The 23,262-nt window shown below is 40.1% G+C and overlaps 1 protein-coding gene across 3 annotated transcripts in view; it reads left to right on the forward strand.

Annotated features, from left to right (window-relative positions):
• Positions 1-133: 133 nt before the first annotated feature.
• The window catches only part of efcab7 (EF-hand calcium binding domain 7), a 99,213-nt gene continuing 76,084 nt past the window's right edge, over positions 134-23,262 (forward strand). The window contains exons 1-5 of one of the 3 annotated variants that reach the window (XM_028810944.2): positions 134-225; positions 403-478; positions 9,326-9,505; positions 15,470-15,681; positions 21,444-21,530. In XM_028810944.2, coding sequence (XP_028666777.1) covers positions 9,376-9,505; positions 15,470-15,681; positions 21,444-21,530 — 429 coding nt within the window. In that variant the 5' untranslated portion in view covers positions 134-225; positions 403-478; positions 9,326-9,375. The remainder of the gene's footprint in view (positions 226-402; positions 479-9,325; positions 9,506-15,469; positions 15,682-21,443; positions 21,531-23,262) is intronic. The other 2 variants (XM_028810945.2, XM_028810946.2) reach the window with 2 other exon arrangements.

Genomic DNA, 23,262 nt, shown 5'->3' on the forward strand with positions numbered 1-23,262 from the left:
TTTTAAATAATCTATAGCGCTCGTATAACAGTGTACATGCAGTCGTCCGGAAAGGGTAACTAATCCTAGATGTAGGAACTGAGTATTTTGGTATCGTTTCCCTCCGAGCAGGAAAAAAAGCAGAAGCCGAGCAGGGCGCGCCCGCCTATGTTTACATGGCAACGAGTGACTCTCTCTCTTGTGTGTGAAGTTGTCCTTCATGGCCCAACAAAGTGTAAGAAAGAGGTAAATATCTGCTTAAACCTTTGTTGAGTTGCACAATCAGATGTGTTAAAGTTAATAGAAGATATATACAAAAGTGTTGCATTTTTGTGATACGTTTTCTGCATTTTTTGGGATAATAAAACAGGACGCTTCGCTTTTTGACATCTTACAGTATCTGCCGTTACTTTCTTTTTAAAGAGTACTTTTTCAAAAGTGATCCTCTCTGACGTCTGAAAGACAAAGCCGGCTTTGGAACACGACAAGACATTCAAAGGTAAGTTCTTCGATTAACAGGAAGGCAGTATGAGCTTAACTTTTGCTGAGCAGCCGGTCAGTAGTAAAATGTAATAAATAGCCCATACATGCAAAACAGCGGGCAGGGAGACCGAGCGGAGCCTAGAGTGTGCCTTGCGACGGACCAAGTACCGTCCTGGGTTGATTCCCACCTTTACCCCCAATGCTGAAAGGATGGGCATTTGATACTCAACATTCCCAAACTGCGTGGCAGTCTAGAAAATGTATGAATGGCTAGATTGATTCCAGAGTAAAAATTAGGATTAAGCAGGTAACGGATAAAATAAAAGCCACATTTACGCACGTAACCCAGAATGGTAACACGCCACGACAAATAAAGCGGAATCCTGTCACCCATAGTTTTCCCTGAATTTAACCAGACACGGCAATAAGAATGCTGTCAAAAGTGTGACAGAAGAAGCAGGTGTTTTACTCAACAACAACACAACATATAGAAATAATTCTAAAGATGCTTCTCCATTAGTACAAGGAATGTGTTTCATTCCCCTTCACTGAAGATTTCGTGGATCGCTTGGGACACATGCCAGAGTGAACACCTTCAAAACCATCCTAAAGACATCACAGGTGTACATAGATGACATCAGAATTGTAGCCAGATAGGGAATTACAGGTTTGAACCAAGTTCCCCTGAAATTAATTCCTGGTTACACTACGCCCCTTCACTAGTTGGTTCAATTTGTACTCCAAGCATTGCTTTTCTAGCTCAATATTTCTAAAAACTATTTTCATTGTTTTAATTGATATTTCTTCAATATAATAATTGATTTTTATACAAAAAGGATTCACACCTGCCCAAGACTAAGTACAACCACTAATTGTTTTTTGGGTGATGACAAAGTTTAGCAGAACTTAGAAACTTTGACTGTAAGTGTATTGCAGTGTAAAGGGTAGTATTAAAAAAGCTGGAAACATGGCCATTGTACACAGAGTAAAATAGTGCAGAGGGAACTGTGCTCTGAAACTACACCTTCAGACTTGTCCAAGTTCGTAGTGGTGGTGAAAAACATGGCATAAGATTAAGCAGACACTTTCTTTTGAGCAGTGCCTAATGTTAACTAGATTTGGGCACTAGAGTAAACAAAATTTTAATTCTGAGTGAATCCTGGCATTTTAAAAACATAGGATCCAGAATTGAAACAGAGATAAATCAGGCATACGATCCAGCAGGGAAACGTAGCATTATCCCACATGGGAAATAGTGTATAGAAACTGATTTTACCAGGCACAGAAGCTAGTGCTGTCTTATAAAGATGTAAATGAAACAGATTTGTATTTTAAACAGGCCTGAGATCCAGAGTATAGCCTAAGATTAATGAAACACATGATTCAAAGCAATATTTAGGAATAACTAGGCACAGAAACCAGAGTAGAGTTAAAGTTTAGCTCGATAGAGAAACCTGTAGTGATGTGTTTTAACTTCACAGTTCAGTTCAATTCAAGTCTGTAGTAGTAGCTATAATAGTATTAATGTTGTGTTCAGGGTGCAGTGATATTGTTACTTGCATAAAACATTCAGCGCATGACTACTATCTTTGCTCCGTGCTTGCAAGAATACATTGATGTTATACTGCTTACTACAGGCTCAGAGCGCTTCTGAAAATGAGCATGTATTTTACAGCAATAACAACACAACATCAATTTATTTCTTGTACAGCCCATAGTCACACAAGGAATGCCTCAATAGACTTTAAAAGACCCTGTTTTTTGACAGACCCCCTGACCTCGTTTCCCTAAGAAGACAAAAAAAAAAACTCCCTCCTAAATAAAACCCTAAAAAATTTGGAAGAAATCTTGTGAAAGGTGAGAGAGAGAGAGACCCCCTTCCACGTAGGTTGGGCATGCAATGGGCGTCAAAAAATGAAGTAAATGTAACACATAAAACAGAACAGAAGTAATCCTCTTCACAGAGCCACCTCAGATATACAATACAACAGTAGAAACTGCTTTGTTCTTGCAGAGTGCTCATCACCAAGTGCAGGCGTGGGACATCACGACAACTCAAGAGGCGAAATGAAAGCATGGATTACACCACTCACCTTAATACAGAACTATCGCATATAAGGATACATATTTGTTCAAATACATCAAAAACAAAGTAGAAACTGATCTAAAAATCTAATAAACAACAACATCTCTCCAGCCGCTAACTGTAGAGCCGCAGCCAGATTATAGAAAAAGAGTCACACAAGCCAGCCACAGTCAGAGACCTGAAGACCTCAGCCAACAGGCCGCTTCTACTCTATTGGCCATTCTAAAGCTGAGTCTGTGCTGGGCGGGCCAATCAGATGAAGGGACAATTCTACTTGAAGCCTCTTGTGCTCCTTTATCTGAGATGACTTTTCCTTGGCAGGCAAACAACTTGATAGTAGAGCAGTGGCCCTAAGTGCCACATGAAGATACCAAGAAGTATATTATCAGACAATGTGAAACAATTTAATCTCCTTTATCAAGTTGCATAAATCATAACTCTGAGATCTATAAGCAATCGTTATCTATCTACTGCAATGCGGTGTTCACTGGATGTTCAAACTGTTCTTTGTACAGCCTCCAGTTAATCCAAAATGCTGCTGAAAGAATTATTACAAGAACAAGAAAATACAAACACATCACTCCAGTTCTTAAATCCTTTCACTGGCTCCCGGTTAAGTTTAGGGCAGATTTCAAAATCCTCCTTTTAACATATAAAGCATTAAATGGCCAAGGTCCGGCTTAATTGTCTGAACTTATCATGACTTACACACCTGAGCACACATTAAGATCTCAAGATGCCAGTCTGCCTATGATTACAAGAATTAATAAAATAACAGTGGGAGGTTGAGCTTTTTGTTACAGGGTCCCTAAACTGTGGAATGGTCTGCCTGCTACTATAAGAGATGTCCCTTCGGTCTCAGGCTGAAGACTCACTACTTCAGTTTAGCACACCCTGACTAGAGCTGCTGATTAACTGTACAGACTGCATCTCTGTTGTTAGTCATTAGCACTAAAACATACTGTAAGTAACATGATAGTTATAATTTGATACTAACCCTCACCTACTCTGTTTCTCTTCTCGGTACTCAAATGTGGCACTTGGTGCCACGGCCCACCTGACAAGTTGATTTGCCTGCCATGAGGTAAAGTCATCCCTGATGGAGGATCGCAGAAATCGTGGGAAAGAGGGGTCCTTTCATCGGATTAGCGCTATTTCAGCTCTGGAATAGCCAAATGGGGGAGGCAGCTTGATGAATGAGGTGTCCAGGTCTCTAAATAAATCCAAATCATATTATGTGATATCATCTACTGTTAAATTCTACTCCGTACTTCTAAAATTTGTATTTTTATTCTGGATTGAGGATTTGTTCTGTTCTGTGTATTGTATTGTATTGTATTGTATTGACCCCCTTCTTTTTGACACTCACTGCACGCCCAACCTACCTGGAAAGGGGTCTCTCTTTGAACTGCCTTTCCCAAGGTTTCTTCCATTTTTTCCCTACAAGTGTTTTTTTGGGAGTTTTACCTTGTCTTCTTAGAGAATCAAGGCTGGGGGGCTGTCAAGAGGCAGGGCCTGTTAAAGCCCATTGTGGCACTTCTTGTGTGATTTTGGGCTATACAAAATATAAATTGTATTGTATTGTATTGGGCTATTCAAGAAAAACGATTTTTGAGGAGTCCATGGTGAATAGAAATAAATGCCGAGGTCAAATCCCTTACATAAACAGGAAGTTTATTCCCAAGTTACAGCCCTGTAGGTAAAGGCGTAACCTGCTACAGTATTTCTGTTTATCCTGAAATCTTTAGAAGATCTTCATCTTGAGATACCAATGTATACTACGGCATGAATCCCCTCTAATGTTGACAGAAGTTTTGAGATAAGTTTGTTAAACTCACTAATCCTGGTGCCGCAGTGTGGTAACTTGTTTTGTTACATGTTGGTTAGCACAGGGGTTCTCAATGTCGGTCCTGGTGGCCCACTGTGGCTGCAGGTTTTTGTTCCAACCAGCTTCTATTTTTAATTGGACTCCTGGGCTAATTAAGTGAACTGTTAATTTGTCAAATTCTGTGTTTTGGGAAAAATGTAGAAATTAGAAAACTAAGTTTGGTATATTAAAATGTACCAAGCAGTTTTATTGGAATAATGTATTTTGTTTTCTTTTTAACAATATTTTCATCTTGATTTTCATTCTGTTTTTTTTGCAGAGTGTTCTAATTGTTTAATTAATTCATTATTTTCTAATTAGTGGGTCTAACGCTGAAGTACAGTGCATCCAGAAAGTATTCACAGCGCATCACTTTTTCCACCTTTTGTTATGTTACAGCCTTATTCCAAAATGGATTAAATTCATTTTTTTCCTCAGAATTCTACACACAACACCCCATAATGACAACATGAAAAAAGTTTACTTGAGGTTTTTGCAAATTTATTAAAAATAAAAAAACGGAGAAATCCCATGTACATAAGTATTCACAGCCTTTGCTCAATACTTTGTCGATGCACCTTTGGCAGCAATTCCAGCCTCAAGTCTTGTTGAATATGATGCCACAAGCTTGGCACACCTATCCCTGGCCAGTTTCGTCCATTCCTCTTTGCAGCACCTCTCAAGCTCCATCAGGTTGGATGGGAAGCGTCGGTGCACAGCCATTTTAAGATCTCTCCAGAGATGTTCAATCGGATTCAAGTCTGGGCTCTGGCTGGGCCACTCAAGGACATTCACAGAGTTGTCCTGAAGCCACTCCTTTGATATCTTGGCTGTGTGCTTAGGGTCGTTGTCCTACTGAAAGATGAACCGTCGCCCCAGTTTGAGGTCAAGAGCGCTCTGGAGCAGGTTTTCATCCAGGATGTCTCTGTACATTGCTGCAGTCATCTTTCCCTTTATCCTGACTAGTCTCCCAGTCCCTGCCGCTAAAAAACATCCCCACAGCATGATGCTGCCACCACCATGCTTCACTGTAGGGATGGTATTGGCCTGGTGATGAGCGGTGCCTGGTTTCCTCTAAACGTGACGCCTGGCATTCACACCAAAGAGTTCAATCTTTGTCTCATCAGACCAGAGAATTTTCTTTCTCATGGTCTGAGAGTCCTTCAGGTGCCTTTTGTCAAACTCCAGGTGGGCTGCCATGTGCCTTTTACTAAGGAGTGGCTTCCGTCTGGCCACTCTACCATACAGGCCTGATTGGTGGATTGCTGCAGAGATGGTTGTCCTTCTGGAAGGTTCTCCTCTCTCCACAGAGGACCTCTGGAGCTCTGACAGAGTGACCATCGGGTTCTTGGTCACCTCCCTGACTAAGGCCCTTCTCCCCCGATCGCTCAGTTTAGATGGCCGGCCAGCTCTAGGAAGAGTCCTGGTGGTTTTGAACTTCTTCCACTTATGGATGATGGAGGCCACTGTGCTCATTGGGACCTTCAAAGCAGCAGAAATGTTTTCTGTAACCTTCCCCAGATTTGTGCCTCGAGACAATCCTGTCTTGGAGGTCTACAGACAATTCCTTTGACTTCATGCTTGGTTTGTGCTCTGACATGAACTGTCAACTGTGGGACCTTATATAGACAGGTGTGTGCCTTTCCAAATCATGTCCAGTCAACTGAATTTACCACAGGTGGACTCCAATGAAGCTGCAGAAACATCTCAAGGATGATCAGGAGAAACAGGATGCACCTGAGCTCAATTTCGAGCTTCATGGCAAAGGCTGTGAATACTTATGTACAATATGCTTTCTCAATTTTTTTATTTTTAATAAATTTGCAAAAACCTCAAGTAAACTTTTTTCACGTTGTCATTATGGGGTGTTGTGTGTAGAATTCTGAGGAAAAAAATGAATTTAATCCATTTTGGAATAAGGCTGTAACATAACAAAATGTGGAAAAAGTGATGTGCTGTGAATACTTTCTGGATGCACTGTAGTTGCAGTCTTGTTGCTTGCCTGGCTGTCTGCTCCACTGGTTGTCATTATTAGGATACAATGAATGGAGCAAACTGCACAGAGAAAGGGCAAAATAGAATGAAATGAACAAAAGGTTGTTAAGCATTTAAATCAAAAGCAGAAATATACCTAAATGTCTTATAAATGTAAAACATGCTGCAGTGCTTTCTTAATGAAGAATAAGTAAAGAGAAAAAAAAATGTCTGCTAATTAATTGAGCTCAGTGTTATCAGATGTTGTCACTGATTAGGAATCTGGTTGGAACAAAAACCTGAAGCCACAGTGGGCCCCCAGGACCGACATTGAGAACCCCTGGGTTAGCACATGGTTTCACTGTACCTATACATATAAAAGGCAAAGCCCTCACTGACTCATCACTAGTTCTCCCACTTTCCGTATAGGTGGGAAGCTGAAATTTCGCATGGTCATTCCTTGCAGTGTACTTACGAAAGTTCGGTATGTTTCATGTCCTATTGTAGCACCCAAGGGGGGAAACGGATGTACCCCCTAAACTGTATATATAGATAGGGGAAACTCCTCCTCACTATTTCTGTGACTTCCAATATACATACTGTAGGAAGCCCAAATTTCCCATGCTCATCCTTTACACTGTACTTACAAACGTTAAGTATGTTTCATTTCACGCCGTGCCCCGTAACGAACTTTCGAAAATAATGACTTCTTTTTGGTGGTTCTCACCATTATGCCGTAAGGAACTTTCAGAACTGATCTCTCCTTTTGGCAGTTTCATTCCTTACTTCCGTTAACAGAGGATTTATTTCATGGCAGAGATGCACAAGGGCCGCCCCCGGTCCCCCTTCCTTTTTCCGCACGGCTGTTTCCATGCACCTACCACGTGGTTGGCTCCCTGCCTATATACATTAATGACATCCAGCACTCATGTGCCTCCTCACTCGCTTCCTTACTTTCCTCAGCTGTTCGTCATGCTCACTGCTCCCTTCTTTACTCCACCGCTTCAAGCCTGTTATTGTTGTCCTTCCTTCACGTCTTCCTGCTGGTGACTCCTGCCTTTTCATTTACTCCACTGCTTCAAAGCTGACATTGTTGGGTTTCCTTACTTCCTCACATCTCCCTCCTCATGACTGTTGCCTTTTCTTTTACTCCACCGCTTCAAGGCTGTCATTGTTGGGTCTCCACAATTGCTCAGGTACATCTTCCTGGTGCTGACTTCTGCTTTTCATTCCTTGCTCCACCGCTTCTTGCCTTCCTTTGTACTTTCTTTCTCAACAGGTGCAAGTTTACCCCAAATAAGATGTCTATTCCGATGATCACTTGTCGATCACAATTTTACCAACCCGTACCCAGTGGTTTCCATGCCCCAAGATTGTGCCTGCGTCTTCGATTCTCCCTCTTACTTATTGCATGGCCATATCAGTCTCAGCCTTGATATCTGCAGAGACGTTGTGTCTTATGTACTGAACGACTGGGACAGGTTCAAGGTGTGGACTGATGACGGTACAGGAGACAATTATGCTACACAGAACCACTATAGCAGTGAAATGCTTAAGCTCTCAACCTATAGTTCTGCATGTGAACTGATAACTGCCGTGGAATTGTTGCATTGCCGCTTTCAAGTGTATAGAAATGGGGAAATATTTTACACCTTTGGACAACCGGGAATGCCTGTTAAACATCTTAGATTCACGGGTAGCGATTTGGGTAGTGGACACTTTGATGTTTATGAATGTTTCAATTCTGACAATGTGGACACAAAGTTATCAATGAAACCAGTTGTATCTTTACAACGATTGACAAACGCGGAATGTAACTTGAACACAACACGTCCTCCAAATACGAGCCTGATTGAAAGAAATAATGATAATCAAATCCTTGATGACAGCAACACTCATAACAGTGGCAAAACAATTACATTGACAATCATGTTACGTTATTTCTAAAAATTTTTCCTTTTCTTTTTCATAACTTCTTTAACACAATACTTCTCCGCTGCAAAGTGCGGGTATTTTGCTAGTTCTGTATAAATGACAGTAGTGTCAATGTAAATCTATCTGTTTACTAAATGGTGCCCAAAGTCAATTCCACTGAAATCAGACAACTTTTGTAAAGTAAACTTCACTTAGTGCAAACGCCAAGTGCCCCAACCAGTCACAGCTTTGTATATTAAAAGAGTGATTTTTCAAAAATGTCTATGATTTTAAGTGGAAGAGGATTATGTGAGCGCAAACTTTTTAACTATCACAGGAACCGAAGTCTCATTATAATGTAACAAATAGTCCGTCGCGCGTACTCATATGACCCTGAACAAATCCTGTACAAAGTTATCAGAGCATAAATGAGCCAGCACCAGTTACCAAAGCCAAATAAAAACTGGCAGCAGTTTCTAGAACATAAGGTATCCATTACACTCAGGTACCAGCATTCACAGCTACTAGCGGAGGACTGTTTTTAACCACAAGAAATAAAGTTAAAGTAACACTGCTCATTATTGTCTGGTAAATCATTTGCTGTTTGAAATAAGTACTAGCTAGCTGAGGAAGTGAAGTCTTCTTTTTTTGCTATTCACTGTGCATAACCTGGACAAAATTACATTTCTCAGCTGTTTGTGACTAATTTTGACCAACAGCTTACAGTTTTAATCACTGTTTCCTTGCCTTTTGATCATTTGGCATCTGTTGTTAAAATTAACTTTATTATACTGTATATCTCTTTTTATGGTCTTTGTCTTCTGTTTGGTTTACATTAGCCACAGGATTCTGTTAATTTTTTTCCTTATAATGAGTGCTTAATCTGAAGAGTCAATTCCTAAACTATTAAATAAATACAGGATGCAAAATTTACTTAAGAAGATACCGTGTTTTTCAATCATTCACATTTTTGAGGAAATAAAATCGATAAAGGTAATTATTTACATGTAATTATTTTGTAGAATACATTTCTTCCTGAGACAAAGACATCTGTTCAGAGACTTGTACAACAATGCAATCTACCAGACAGAATTCTCAACAGATGGATGAGTCGGATTTCTACACCAACTGCAGAGCTGTATACTTAACTATGTTCAAATCTAGTCTGGAAAACATCACCTCTAAGGAGCAGCTTTGCACAGGTAACTCATTCTGTTCATCCCCCAGTTTAGACACTGTGTATAATTTTGTTTAGAACAGTTTCAAGCCCGCTTAAAATTTTAAGAGTGACACACTTTATATAAACCTATGTGTTGTTTTAATTTGCTTTTCTCTCATGGAAAGCATGAGCATGAAACTCTTTAGACCAGGGGTCTCCAACCTTTTTTCCCCCTGAGAGCTACTTTTACAAAATGAAAATGGCCGAGAGCTGCTCACGTTTTCTAACGTTTATTCTCATAGCTTATTTCAACCCAAACAAACTGAATAAGCTTGTCTTGCCTGAACATTTACAAAATGTCGGTGTCCACAACTCACATTTTGCATTAAAACATCACAAAAAATATTTAGTTCACCTGTAAGTGCATTTTGTATGTCTGTATGCATGTATGCGTATCTTACACTATTGAATTAAAACATGAATGCTGTCAAAACAAAACAATGCAATTCCAAATCCACAGATGTTCCTTCTTCATTTGTCATTTTGTCACATGTCACTGTATCACTTTATTCACCTGTCCAGTCGCATGTGTGATGTGTTGTTTAGTTAGTCAGATGACTGGCACTGAGGTGTATGGTGGAGTGGAGCCACTGTCACAAAAGCCACAAAGAGACATAGCAAGGTTTGGGGCAGCCACCCGTATATTTGGTTTCCTGGTTGCAAATTGTCATTTTAAGTGATAGCACTGCTGTGCACAAACCCGATTCCAAAACAGAACTGAAGGAAGAGGGAAAAGATGGAGGCTTTTAAAGGGGACACAGGAAGTGAGATCAAAGGGGTCGGGCTCATGAATGTCTTCAGCCATTGGTTCGAGCCCGGACGTGACATCACAGGGGCCGGAGCTGACAAGGTTTTCTTCCATAGGCTCGGTCCCAGAAGTGACGTCAAGAGGGCCAAGTGGAATCTCCCGTGAACAAGTAAGCCCGCGATTCGCTAGCGAATCAGAAATCCAAGAATGGCAATCAGTTTCTGTTCTGTCCGATATCTGGATGGATGACATATCATGGAGGGTGTGTGCGTCTGGGGAAATGTCATTTAATTACATAAGCATATCTGTACTAAAGCGGTTTCGTTTTGTGGAGACGTGATTCTGTTGCTTTTGCTGACACCGACTGCTGGTAGAGTGGAGCACAGCAAGTTTAGTTTACAGGTTGTGGTGTTCGTGTGCCAGCCACTGAGTCTGGGAAGCCACTGGGTTAGAGTCTGTGACCGTTATGTGATCTATATTACTGGCACAGTGGATTAGAGCAAGTGTAGCTCACAGGTTGTGTCGTTTGGGTGCCACCTACTGACTCTGGGAAGCCGCTGCATTTTGGGAAGCCGCTGTGTTTGACTCTGGGGCGGGAGCCACGGCACATTACGTTGTGTTATTTGGGCGCCACCTACTGACTCTGGGAAGCCGCCGCGTTTTGAGAAGTCGCTGCGTTTGACTCTGGGGCGGGTGCTGCGGAGAGTCTAGTTTACAGGTTGTGTTGTTTGGGCGCCACCTACTGACTCTGGGAATCCGCCACGTCTTGGGAAGCCGCTGCGTTTGACTGTACAGGTTGTGTTGTTTGGGCGCTCAGAGGTTGTGTTGTTCGGGCGCCACCTACTGACTCTGGGAAGCCGCCACGTTTTGCAAAGCTGCTGCGTTTGACTCTGGACTCTGGGGCGGGCGCCAAGGCTACAGTGCGCATGCGCCTTGGTGCGTCCGCCGTGCATATATTAACTGTGGTTTAGTAAGATAGATGGTCTTCAGGAAAGGGAGGAAAAGAGTCAGTGCACTCTGCCACATCCCGGTATGACTCGGAACTGCCCTTACTGAAACCCTTTAGCTGCCTCCCATGTGCACATGTGTGTGACACCACTTAGGTTCACTCTTATGGAGTCATTTAGATGTTCGTCTGTCAGTCTTGTTCTGAACTTTGATTTCATGACATTCATGTCACAAAAGGCCGACTCACAGAAGTATGTAGACCCAAACAAAGCAGACATTTTCAGAGCTGCTTGGTGAAGATTCTTATAGTTATCTGGCTCCAGAAATGCTGTTGAGACTTTAACTGTACATTATTTTGAAGGTTTACTAATAATGGTATATAATATATAAAATCTATACCTATAATCTATAAAATCTATAAATTTTTTTCTATAATTTGCTTAAGCATTCCGGTTGAACTTGCGACTTCTCACATTTCGGTATGTATCAGAGTTCGCTTGCGGTATTGATTTATTAGCGCAAATCCGAGTGAGATGCAGCAGGCAGAGGTGAGGGGGAACGGGGCCTTCCTCACTCACTCGCCAGCTTCGGGGCGTGTTCCTTAACTCCGCTTAGCTAGCGAACGAGAGAACAATTGAATTCAACTTTGTTTGATATTTAAAATAAAGTGTTACTTAGATCTTTCTTGATGAGTCTGAGTCCGGATGTTCTCTTAAGTGTATGCCACATTGAAAAGATAGACTGCAATTCAGATTGTGGATCGTGATTTTGTGTTAAAAGGATCGTGATATGATTTTTTGGAAAAATCGCCCACCCCTAATTTGACTAATCAAGTTTTCAGATTTATGCAGGATTCATTAACCCTTTGGTGAGCTACTTGGAAAGGGGTTGTGAACTGCTGGTAGCTCGCGAGCGACGTGTTGGAGACCCCTACTTTAGAGCCACCCACAATAAGAAAGAGAACAGTTAAAATGTATGGTCTATTGTATTCTTAAGTGAATTGCATTTATTTATTTGTCCATTCACTTCATTCTTATATATAGAAGAAATAGGACACCAATGAGCCTGGTTGCATTTAGAATATGATAGGAAACCTAGACCCCCTTGGAAATCCCTGTACAGACATGGAGGGTACAAAGAGAGATACACAGTATGTTATACTTAGACAGACAGCAGGTAAGTCAGTCAGCCTTTCCTTTATCAATTAACTTGCAGAAGCATAGAGCAAATATAGAGCAAAACAGTTAAAAACAAACCTAAAATGATTACAGTAATGACTCAGGTCTATACGCTATTTAACAGTATAAAGAAGTGCTTCATAAATTAAGTCCTGCGGGTATAGGGTTTTATTTAACAATCTCTGCGTCATTCTTAGTTTTAATCAGTTTAGTCAGCCGCGCTTGTTGTTCCCATATTCTAGGAAATTCTGAAATATTTGTATTTTTGATAAAATTGTAAATGCTTAAGTTTATTTTACCATTTCTTTTTAATTCATCCTTTTCTTTAGAATCTGTTCCCTTAATTATATCCAAAAGATGAAAACACTGAATACTAAAGGGAGCAATTACTTCAGTGCTTATTCACTTGTTTGTAGGAAACATTTCTTAATGAGCAGACAAGTGAAAATGATAGTGCACCTCTTTAGCATGCAGTGTAGTTTGCACCCATGTTGACTACTCATCAGCTTGTGGATGCAATTAAGAGAATGAAGGCTACAGAAAAGGGTAAATTCAAAAATAAATGACCAAAGAAACTTAAGTATTTAAAGTGATGACAAAGAATACAAATATTAGATTAGATTAGATAAATTTTATTAATCCCATGGGTAAATTCAGATGCATACAGTAGTAGAAACATAAAAATGAATACAAGCACACGGGACAGATAATACAACCAATTAACTGATAGATAAATAAATACATAAATCAAAATAAATAAATACCAGTAACGGCGCACTGCATGATAGCGTGCAGTGAATACACTTGACATGAGCATTCCTAGTTTTCCTCCTCTTTCTCTGTACGTTTAGCATTTGTTTGCTCAGAGGTTGATGCGCTTGCTGCTTCCTGAGCAGCTCTTCTTTGCACCACCCTCACAGCCCGCATCTTCTCTTCTTTGGTCAGTCACGTTAAAACTGATTAAGTCAGTGTTTGTGTTGCAATTAATGAGTACATTTTCCTTAATTTTTCACTTAAGCTGGCACTTAAGTATTCAATTCTACCTCAAGAATGATTTAAGATAAGAAGAGGTAGGAGAAGTGACGGCAAAGGTGGTAGGGATGAGAACGGTGCCCGTACACATGTGCTGCATGGCCACCCTGCTGGCCGCTGTCGGGAGTTGATTCTACAATAAAATAAAATAAAAAGAGGAATAACCTTGGCGGTCAATCATCACCCTAAAAGGGGATAGTAGACGTCACGTAGTATATGTTTACCAAATTTCAGGTCAATCTGTCAAATGGTTTGCAAGCGACGGGTGATTTAAAATCCTGGACAGACAAACGGACAGCCAAGGTAGCGTATTATATAAGAAGATATATTGTGCAGATATTTCAAAATGAACTTAAAAAGTACATTAGAGGTACAAAAACATTTATTTAGATGCCATATTTTCATACAAATAATGTAGCTCAAAGTGCTTTACAAGATGAGAAAAGAAAAGTTTATAAAAAACAGAAATATAAAAATAAGATTAGGCAATACTAAATAACAAAGAATAAAGTAAGGAAGCTTTGAATTGCATGATAGCAGCAGGCAGAAAAAAACCCCCAGAGGCGCTTCTTAGCATAACATGATGGAGTGAGCCTTTGGCTAAAAGTGTTCCAAGAGAGCGCCTCCTGGAGAGGATGGAGAGGATTTTTCATGATGCCATCCAACTTGTGGTGGCTCTGAGGCTAAGGATCTGCGCTGGCATCCCGAAGGTTGCCGGTTCAAATCTCCGTCACTGCCAAAAGTGATGCTACTCTGCTGGGCCCTTGAGCAAGGCCCTTAACCTTCAATTGCTCCAGGGGCACTGTACAATGGCTGACCCTGCGCTCTGACCCCAAGGGGTATGCGAAAAGATGCATTTCACTGCGTGTTGTCCTGTATGACTATGTATGTGACAAATAAATAAGTAAAGAATTATTAACTTTACCATCTTTCATTCATCATTCAGGTTTTCCCGATTCCTGAGTTATGATGTTCTTAGAGATATTTGTAGGCCAGGTTAGTAAACAGTGAGATCAAGTAAAAATAAGAGTGATATACTGTTTGTGAAATTGGCTGGAAAAAAAACTTGCAGCCATGAGGGTCTCACAGGAGTACACTTGAAAACAACTGATATAAAGAAATACTTTCTTTATGCTTATACTTTTTACTATAACTGGCTAGGATGAAGACTGGCACGATGGCAGGAGGCATTACGCATTTTGATGGATGACAAAAATAAGAGCGTAGTAGCACCTCTTAGCACACTGTGGTAGTCTAAGATGGTGGCTAAGAGTGCTAATACTGTATGTGGTCCCTGCTGTGTGTCTACTATACACATAAAGAAGCTCGGCTCAAGTGTTCAGCTTCACTGACAGTAGTGCTAACTCCTGATCCAGTGTGTTATCTCAAATGCTGTCCATTAATGATTCACATTTTTTTACATTGTATACCACAAAGACCTTGGAAAGGCAATAATGTTATTGGACTCAATCAAGCGTTATTTCATATAGCACCATAAATAGCATTCATAAATGAGACATTGCAATAACCTACCAAAATTTAACATTTATAAACAGTACAATATTTGAGATAAATACACTGTGTGGGTAGAAGAAATACATCACTGGTAGACACCGGGAGGATCTTGGAAGTCTATTAGAGAGCTTAGAAAGGAGCTTTAAAAACTCAGGATAGCTATAGTGAAAAATTACAAAGCAGAGTACACAACAACCGTGTCCTGTATGGAATAATGTACATGCACTTTATACTGTATATCATTTAGAAGCAATTCAGTAGTGGAGAACATGGAGTAAAATCAAATGAACACGAATGCAATGAGAAGAGAAATAATCAAAGGATTACCTATGCTAAGAGCATGATATCATTTTCAGTATTAAAAGTCTATTTTTCCTACAGCCACATAAAGTATTTTTACAGTGTTTTTATTACTTTCATATTAATTTTTACTTAATTGTATTTTAACATTTCTAAATGTATTGTTATTGTTGTATGTATTGTTTTTTTCGTGTATGTTAACAAATGTCCTGTCTTTCCTTACAAGTCCTTCAGCAGGCTGGAAGAAATCCATCTCAGAAAACACTTAATAAGTATTGGGGCCCCAAAACGAGCAAACTGAACTTTGATGATTTTTGTGAAATACTGAGGAAAGAAAAACCAACTGGAAGAAGTGAACTGATGCAAGCATTTCGAGAGATTGATGTAAATGGTGATGGATTCATAACACACAGCGAACTTTACAAAGTACTTACCTCTGTGAGTATTCCTATCAGTAATAACTATCTAAAATTTAATTTTGATGCTGGTTACACTATGTTCACACCTGGGTGTTTATAGCTTTTTTTCTTTTATACCGTTTTGGATATTTTGAAATATAAACTGCTCAAAAAAATTAAAGGAACACTTTGAAAACACATCAGATCTCAATGGGAAAAAAATCCTGCTGGCTATTTCTACTGATATGGACTGATATGATAATGTGTTGGGAATGAAAAGGATGGCAGCCACATCATTTGAGGGAAATGAAAATGATCGACCTACAGAGGGCTGAATTCAAAGACACCCCGAAAATCAAAATGAAACAATGATGTGGCAGGCAGGCTCGTCCATTTTGCTGAAATTTCATTGCAGCGACACCAAATCATACTCAGTAATTTGTATGGCTGCCATGTGCTCGTATGCATGTATGACAACATCGGGGGGGAGAGGGGGGCATGCTCCTAATGAGATAATGGATGGTGTTTCCTGGGGGATCTCCTTCCAGATCTGGATCAGGGCATCACTGAGCTCCTGGACAGTCAGAGGTGCAACCTGGTGGTGTCGGATGGACACAAAACATAATGTCCCACCCAGTGGTGTTCTTTTGGTTTGAGATCAAGTGAGTGAGCGGGGGGGGGGGGCAGTCAATGGTATCAATTCCTTCATCCTCCAGGAACTGCCTGCATACTCTCGCCACATGATGCAAGGCATTGTTGTGCATCAGGAGAAACCCAGCAGCCACTACACCAGCATAGTGTCTGCCAATGAGTCCAAGGATTTCATCTTGGTACCTAATGGAGGTCAAGGTGCCATTGTCTAGCCTGTAGAGGTTTGTGCGTCCCTCCATGGATATGCCTCCCCAGACCATCACTGACCTCCCACCAAACTGGTCATGCTGAATGATGTTACAGGCAACATAACGTTCTCCACGGTGTCTCCAGACCCTTTTCACGTCTGTCACATGTGCTCAGCATGAACCTGCTCTCCTCTGTGAAAATAACAGAGCACCAGTGGTGGACCTGCCAATTCTAGTATTCTATGTCAAATGCCAATCGAGCTCCACGGTTCCGGGCGGGCAGTGAGCACAGGGCCCACTAGAGGACGTCGGGCCCTCAGGCCACCCTCAACAAGTCTGTTTCTGATTGTTTGGTCAGAGACATTCACACCACTATCCTGCTGGAGGTCATTTTGTAGGCTCTGGCAGTGCTCACTCTGTTCCTCCTTGCCCAAAGGAGCAGATAGCGGTCCTGCTAATGGATTAAGGACCTTCTACGGCCCTGTCCAGCTCTCCTAGAGTAACTGCCCATCTCCTGGAATCTCCTCCATGCTGTTGAGACTGTGCTGGGAGACACAGCAAACCTTCTGGCAATGGCATGTATTGATGGAGAAGTTGGACTACCTGTGCCACCACTGTAGGGTCCAGGTATCACCTCATGCTACCAGTAGTGACGCTGACTGTAGCCAAATGCAAAACTAGGGAAAAATGTCAGTGGCCTCTCACCACCTTTTAAACCATTCCTGTTTTGGGAGTCGTCTCATTGTTGCCCCTCTTGTGCTCCTCTTGTTAATTTCGTGAACACCAAAGCAGCTGAAACTGATTGACAACCTCCTCTGCTACTTAACTGACCAGATGAATAGCCCAGAAGTTTCGTTGACTTGATGCTATACTTTCATTAAAAAGTGTTCCTTTAATTTTTTTTGAGCAGTTTAGCATTATATGGTAATACTGTGGTCATGCCTTAAATGAGGATTGAATTGATAAACAGATTTATAAAATCAAAGTCTATAATTTGGTATTAGCAAATATCCCATTGCTAGGGTTTGGTAAACTGATAAAGCGCTAAATGATGGATCAAGAGTAAATAACACAAAAGCAGTGTTTCATTCAAGTAAGAATTCATTTGAATGCATTAAGTAACGGTTAACTAAGACATTTAACTATATATCCGATCGTGTTTACTGAACCTGCCTTTTCAATTATGTAGTCACCACCAGCCTGAGGTTTCCTCAAACTGCTTTCGATGCAAGGATACACTCTCACCCATACCCTCATACCAGGCCAATTTAGACATGTACACAAAAAATGTGGGAGAATGTGCAAACTCCATAGAGATGGTGGTTTTTTCAGGAATTCACCTTAGTTCCATGGAGATCTGCCGAAGCAGCTCTAACCACTGATTCATCCTATTCAGACCATCAAAAAGAATGGAATCCACAAAATGTATGGTGATCATTTGTTTTTCACTTCAGAATTAGTAGATCAGACCCAAAAATTGTACTCATAATTTTTTGGCAGCAGCAGCTGCTGAACTCTTGCCTTCCATGTTAGGCCTCTTATTATTTCTAAATTATTATGTAATCAATGAATTCTCATTCAGGTGTCACCTCCATGCCGCTAGCCTCAGTTATGAGACACTGCCTGAGTAGATTTCACAGAAGAGTAAAACTTGGAAATGTAGACATTAAAGTGATTGGTATAATTTAAAGCAGAGAACAAACTCCTGACCCGAGCATACTGTGTGATAAGTGCTAAATACTTGGTACTCATTAGAGCATGACTTATGTCTCTGAGGCTGGCAAAGGTTGTCAGGAAATAGGCTGCAACTATAAAGACTGATATAATACTCATAATTAGTAGGTTAATTGCAATTTTGTTAATGTATGTAGGCAATCTGGACTAATTAGGAGAGTACAAAGGTCATTTTAGGAGCCGCAGTTCTAAGGGGATCATAGAGATGCAAGATGTACTAGAGCTGAACAAAAGTAAATGGAAGAGAAAGTCCAAAAATGAATAAATAAATAAGATGTTGTTATATATGACCTGGGTGGTGCCAGATAGGGCACAGGCCTCTTAGCAGTTCCTCCTCATTATGGCGACAGTCAATTAAGGCCCAAAGGACATTACAGATTGGATTATTTTCTTCATCATCTGTGTCTGCAGTCTACAAAATGATCATAAGGTGTTCGCCATCTGTCTCTGTGCTTATAATGTTACTTCAAGTGTGCTCCCTGTCACACTTAGTAATTTTTAAATCTGCTTCTTAGTATGCGTTCCATTTATTTTTCTAAACTACACCAGATGGGGGTTGCAATTATTAAACCGCTAAAATTGTGAAAATTCTTTTCCAAATTTAGTTTTATGATGTAGCCCATTATAAACTTATTGGAAACTTTTATTTTGTCCAGTTATCTTAATAATTATAAAGTACCATTTTCCATTTAGAACACCTTAAAATGCTAATGATATATGCTAAGGGATTTCGTTCCCTGCAGATTTTTGGATGTGACTCTTCCATTCCACCTCATCCCAAAGATGTTCTAGTGGATTGAGAGCTGCAAGTCATTGGAGTAAAATGAAGTCGCTGTCATTTTTATGCAATGATTTGTGCTTTGTGACATGATGCATTATCCGTTTTAAAAGGGTTGGACTGTGGCCATAAAGATATGCATGCACCCAGTAACAATGTTTATGTATGCTATGGCTATCAAATGATGCTCAGCTGGTGTTACAAGGCTTGATGTGTTTCATTCCCATAACATTACACTACTACCACCAGCCTGTGGTGTTCATAGACGGAAAGGTGCATCCATGGATTCATGTTGTTTATACCAAGTGCTGTCCCTGCCATTTGTATCTTGTGGCAGAAACCAAAATTTGTCAAATTGGATGACATTTTTCCAGTCTTTTGTTGTCCAGTTCTTTGATATTTCACTATGCCTAAGAGTGAAATAATGAATATTCTATAAACTGAAAAACAGATTGGACTTTGGGCGGTATTGGCTTCTCATAAATTTAAAAGTAATTTTCCCACTGCAATTAAAGTCAGTGTATGTGTTTATCTGTTTGACAAAAGAAATTTAGGGAAATAATGTCTCTCTATTATAAAAGAAAATCTTGAGACGAGACTATTTCCACTATACTATACTATATACTAGACTATTGTCCCTCAAGACGAGGCTATTGCCAAGAGGTTTTTTCAAGTCCCGCCCTCCTCACAACCATTTTCAAACACGCCCATGGGCCGCACACCTCTCATTCGTGTGAATGCTTTTGTCAGACACAGTTCCTGCGCTCTCAGCTCTTATCAATTTTTATTTTTTCCTCACTTTAAGTTCCCAATAAAAGAAGACATATTATGCCCAAATTTTATTGATGAATTTCATCCAGAAGGGTTATCAACAGAAGAAATGAGTACACGGGCAATCCTAGCACCGAGAAACGATGAAGTCAAACGAATTAATGTGAAAACTGTCCATCGGTTACCCGGCAAATTAGTTAAATGCGTATCAATAGACTGTGCTGAAACAGTTGGTGGTGATAGTGCGGAAGATGAAAACATCAACTTACAATATCCAGAATATCTACAACTGTTAACACTGGACGAATTACTGTTGAAAGAAGGATGTATCATATATGACAATTAACAAATCACAGGGACAAACATTCAAAAAAGTTGGTTTGTTTATTAGAGAGAAAGAAAAGATATTCACTCACGGGCAGTGATACATTGCATTGTCACAATGTTTGTCCAAACACGGAATCAAAGTTCAAAGCAATATTGCCAAAAAGTTTATTCAAAAAATTGTTTTTACTGAAGTTTTACAGTAAAAGTGTAAGTTTAAAAAGTATTTGCGTGTTAATTTCAAAGCCAAACAGAATGAAAACTTATAACGCAACGAATACCTCTAACGCAACATGAAACATAATTTTCTTTAAATTTATTACGTTTTACTATTTTTTACAATTACTCGCTGTAATGTAAAATAGTTAGTTCTATCATGCATATGTAACAATTCCCATGAAAATAACAATCTGTTTAAATTGTACATCTGCTTCCCCATACACGAGCGGCAGATCCGTGAAGTGGTTAGGCGTAGCGGCTGCCTGGGGGTTGGCAAGCGCAGTGAGCAAGGGGCAGGGTCCTTTAGAATCAGAATATTATGTATGAACTACTCCATCATTGTTAAATGTCAACTGGATATAACCTCGAGCATTTTTTGTTCATAACATACTGTAGACCACCAGGGGGCACACCGCCACCCAACCTCGACATAGATAGGCGTGGAACACAAGTTCAAACTCCCTCCTAGTGAAATGGGGGAGGTAATGCTCTGGATATGCTCCTTCCCCTAGTCCTTCCAGTGTGGAGACGTTCCAGCCAGGCAAGGGCCAATAAGTTAATCCATAAGAGAATGGATTCAGGAAGATCAAAAACTAAGAAACTGGACAACAAACTGGACTTTAACTATCATTAATGTTAGATGACATTTTTATTTAAGAAAACCAGCATATCACCATAATCTGGGAAAGCCTTCTTCTCCCTCTGATGACAGTTAAGCCAGCAGTTAAAGATTTCCAAAGTCACTGACGTTGCAGGATCACAGCAATAATGCTACGGCAAGTGTCTCAGTATCAGAAACGACTTTGCTTTGTCTCTCCACCACAAAAATGGATCTTCTTCTGATTGAATGCAAGGCTCCATTTTGAAAAATTCAACTCATCCTGAGGTACAGGCGATTCTGCACAATCCACAATCAAACAAGTAAGGAAGGATGTGTATAATAGGCTCTGACTAAATAAATATAATAATTAAACCAGAAGCCACTGGGCTCCCATAAATCCCTCTATGAAAAATTCTTAACTTCCTCCAAGTCTCCTACTGAAACTGTGAATGTATAAAAGTGTTAACAATTGGTCTTTTGGAGATTAATATAAATTATTTTTGATTAATTATATATTATGATTTTGTTTTTTAAAGAAAGGTGAAAGGATGACACGAGAAGAAGTAAAAGCAATTATTTCTGTTGCTGATACGAACAGTGACGGGAAGCTGGATTACAAAGAGGTAATTTTTTATTTTAATCTTTTGATCGGTTTATAATGTGTACTTACATTTTTTTTACCTGTTTTACTGACAGGAAAGTCTTAAGGAATTTATTTTTACTGTTCCTATACACTGTATACCCAAAGACATGAGAAATAAGCTGTCAATTTCAAATTGGTCAGAGTGTGAGTGTGGATTGCACACATAAGTGGGCCATGTGGTGGATTGGCACGCCTTTCATGGCTGTTTCTTGTCTTCCAGCATGTGCTACTGGGATAGGCTCTTTCCCCACAACCCTAAGTAGGATTAAACACATTTCAGAAGGTTATGTTAATGTATTCTTCAGGGGTGGGTACTTTACGTTTGTGTGCATGGGGAAAGACACATGATGGGGTCAACATTTTGACTGCATTTTCAATAGATTTACATGGCTTTTAGACATCCTGGAACACAGCTGAACGACTTTCATAGTGATGTCTGTCTGTGTTTGTTTCAGGGTGTAAGTCAGTGCAAACATTAACTCAAACTCCGTTTGAAAGAAATTTGGCACAGTAATTAAAAATGGATTTTGAACGAAATTGCTCCTATAGATTTTATTTTGTACAGTTAATAATTTTTTGTTTTATTCAAATGTTCACCTGCAATATTTTACAGTATTGCTTAAAACCACATTTTTATGAATGGAAGGTCATGAGGTAGACATTTTTTTTTACTTATTACTTTTTTGTGGTTTCTCTTACAGTAATAATAATAATAATAATAATTTGCATTTATATAGCGGTTGGCACCCTGCCCGGGATTGGTTCCTGCCTTGTGCCCTGTGTTGCCTGGGATTGGCTCCAGCAGACCCCCGTGACCCTGTGTTCGGAATTCAGCAGGTTGGATAATGGATGGATGGATTTATATAGCACTTTTCTCACTACTCAAAACACTCAGCAATTGCAGGATAAGGGCCCAACAGAGCAGAGTCCCTTTTTGGCATTTACGGGATTCGAACCGGCAACCTTCCGATTGCCAGTGCAGATCCCTAGCGTCAGAGCCACCACTCTGTACCATATTTGCCAGTGGTCTTTTTAAACATTAGTACAGTATATATTTTTCTCTGTGAATTTGGTCAGATGATTTTATGGTTTATATTGCCATATAGCAGTATGTCTGTGGAAGAAACAAAATTGGCACCAAAGCTTGCTGTGCAATGCAATCAAACATGCTGTCTTCCCCTCTGAAAATATAACTTAGTGAAGTGGTTTTGAATGCTTTTTTATGTTATTTGGAACAGTAGTGCCTAAAAAAAATCTAACAATGCTTTGTCTGAACCATCAGAGTCAAGTAGACAGCATATGTTCTTGTGGCACATTATTCTACAATCAAAAAAATCCCCGTCTATTAGTCTAGAAGGAGTTGCAGAGCCATGTCTAAGGCTTCAGGGTTCCACCAAACCATATTGTTCAACTCAGGAAAGTTTCTGGTAAGAAGTGGACAGTCTTGTCAAGAGTGATCATCCTGCCAAAAAGCAGGATACATCTCTAAAACAACTGTGTCATATAGCGATTTGTTATTCTTTTATTACTAACAGAACCCTTAATGGCACTGACACTAAGACCAAGCTACTTTTATTTGTACCACCCTCCATAACAGTGAACAAAGAGAGAGAGAGAGAGGGGTTAGGAGTACGTGCTGATACAGCGCATTGCTTCACCCACCACGTGCCAAGCCACCTCAGGATCCCAGATTAGGGCCCGAGTGCAGCCAT

Source organism: Erpetoichthys calabaricus, chromosome 10 (assembly GCF_900747795.2).
Source record: "Erpetoichthys calabaricus chromosome 10, fErpCal1.3, whole genome shotgun sequence".
Lineage (NCBI taxonomy): Eukaryota > Metazoa > Chordata > Cladistia > Polypteriformes > Polypteridae > Erpetoichthys > Erpetoichthys calabaricus.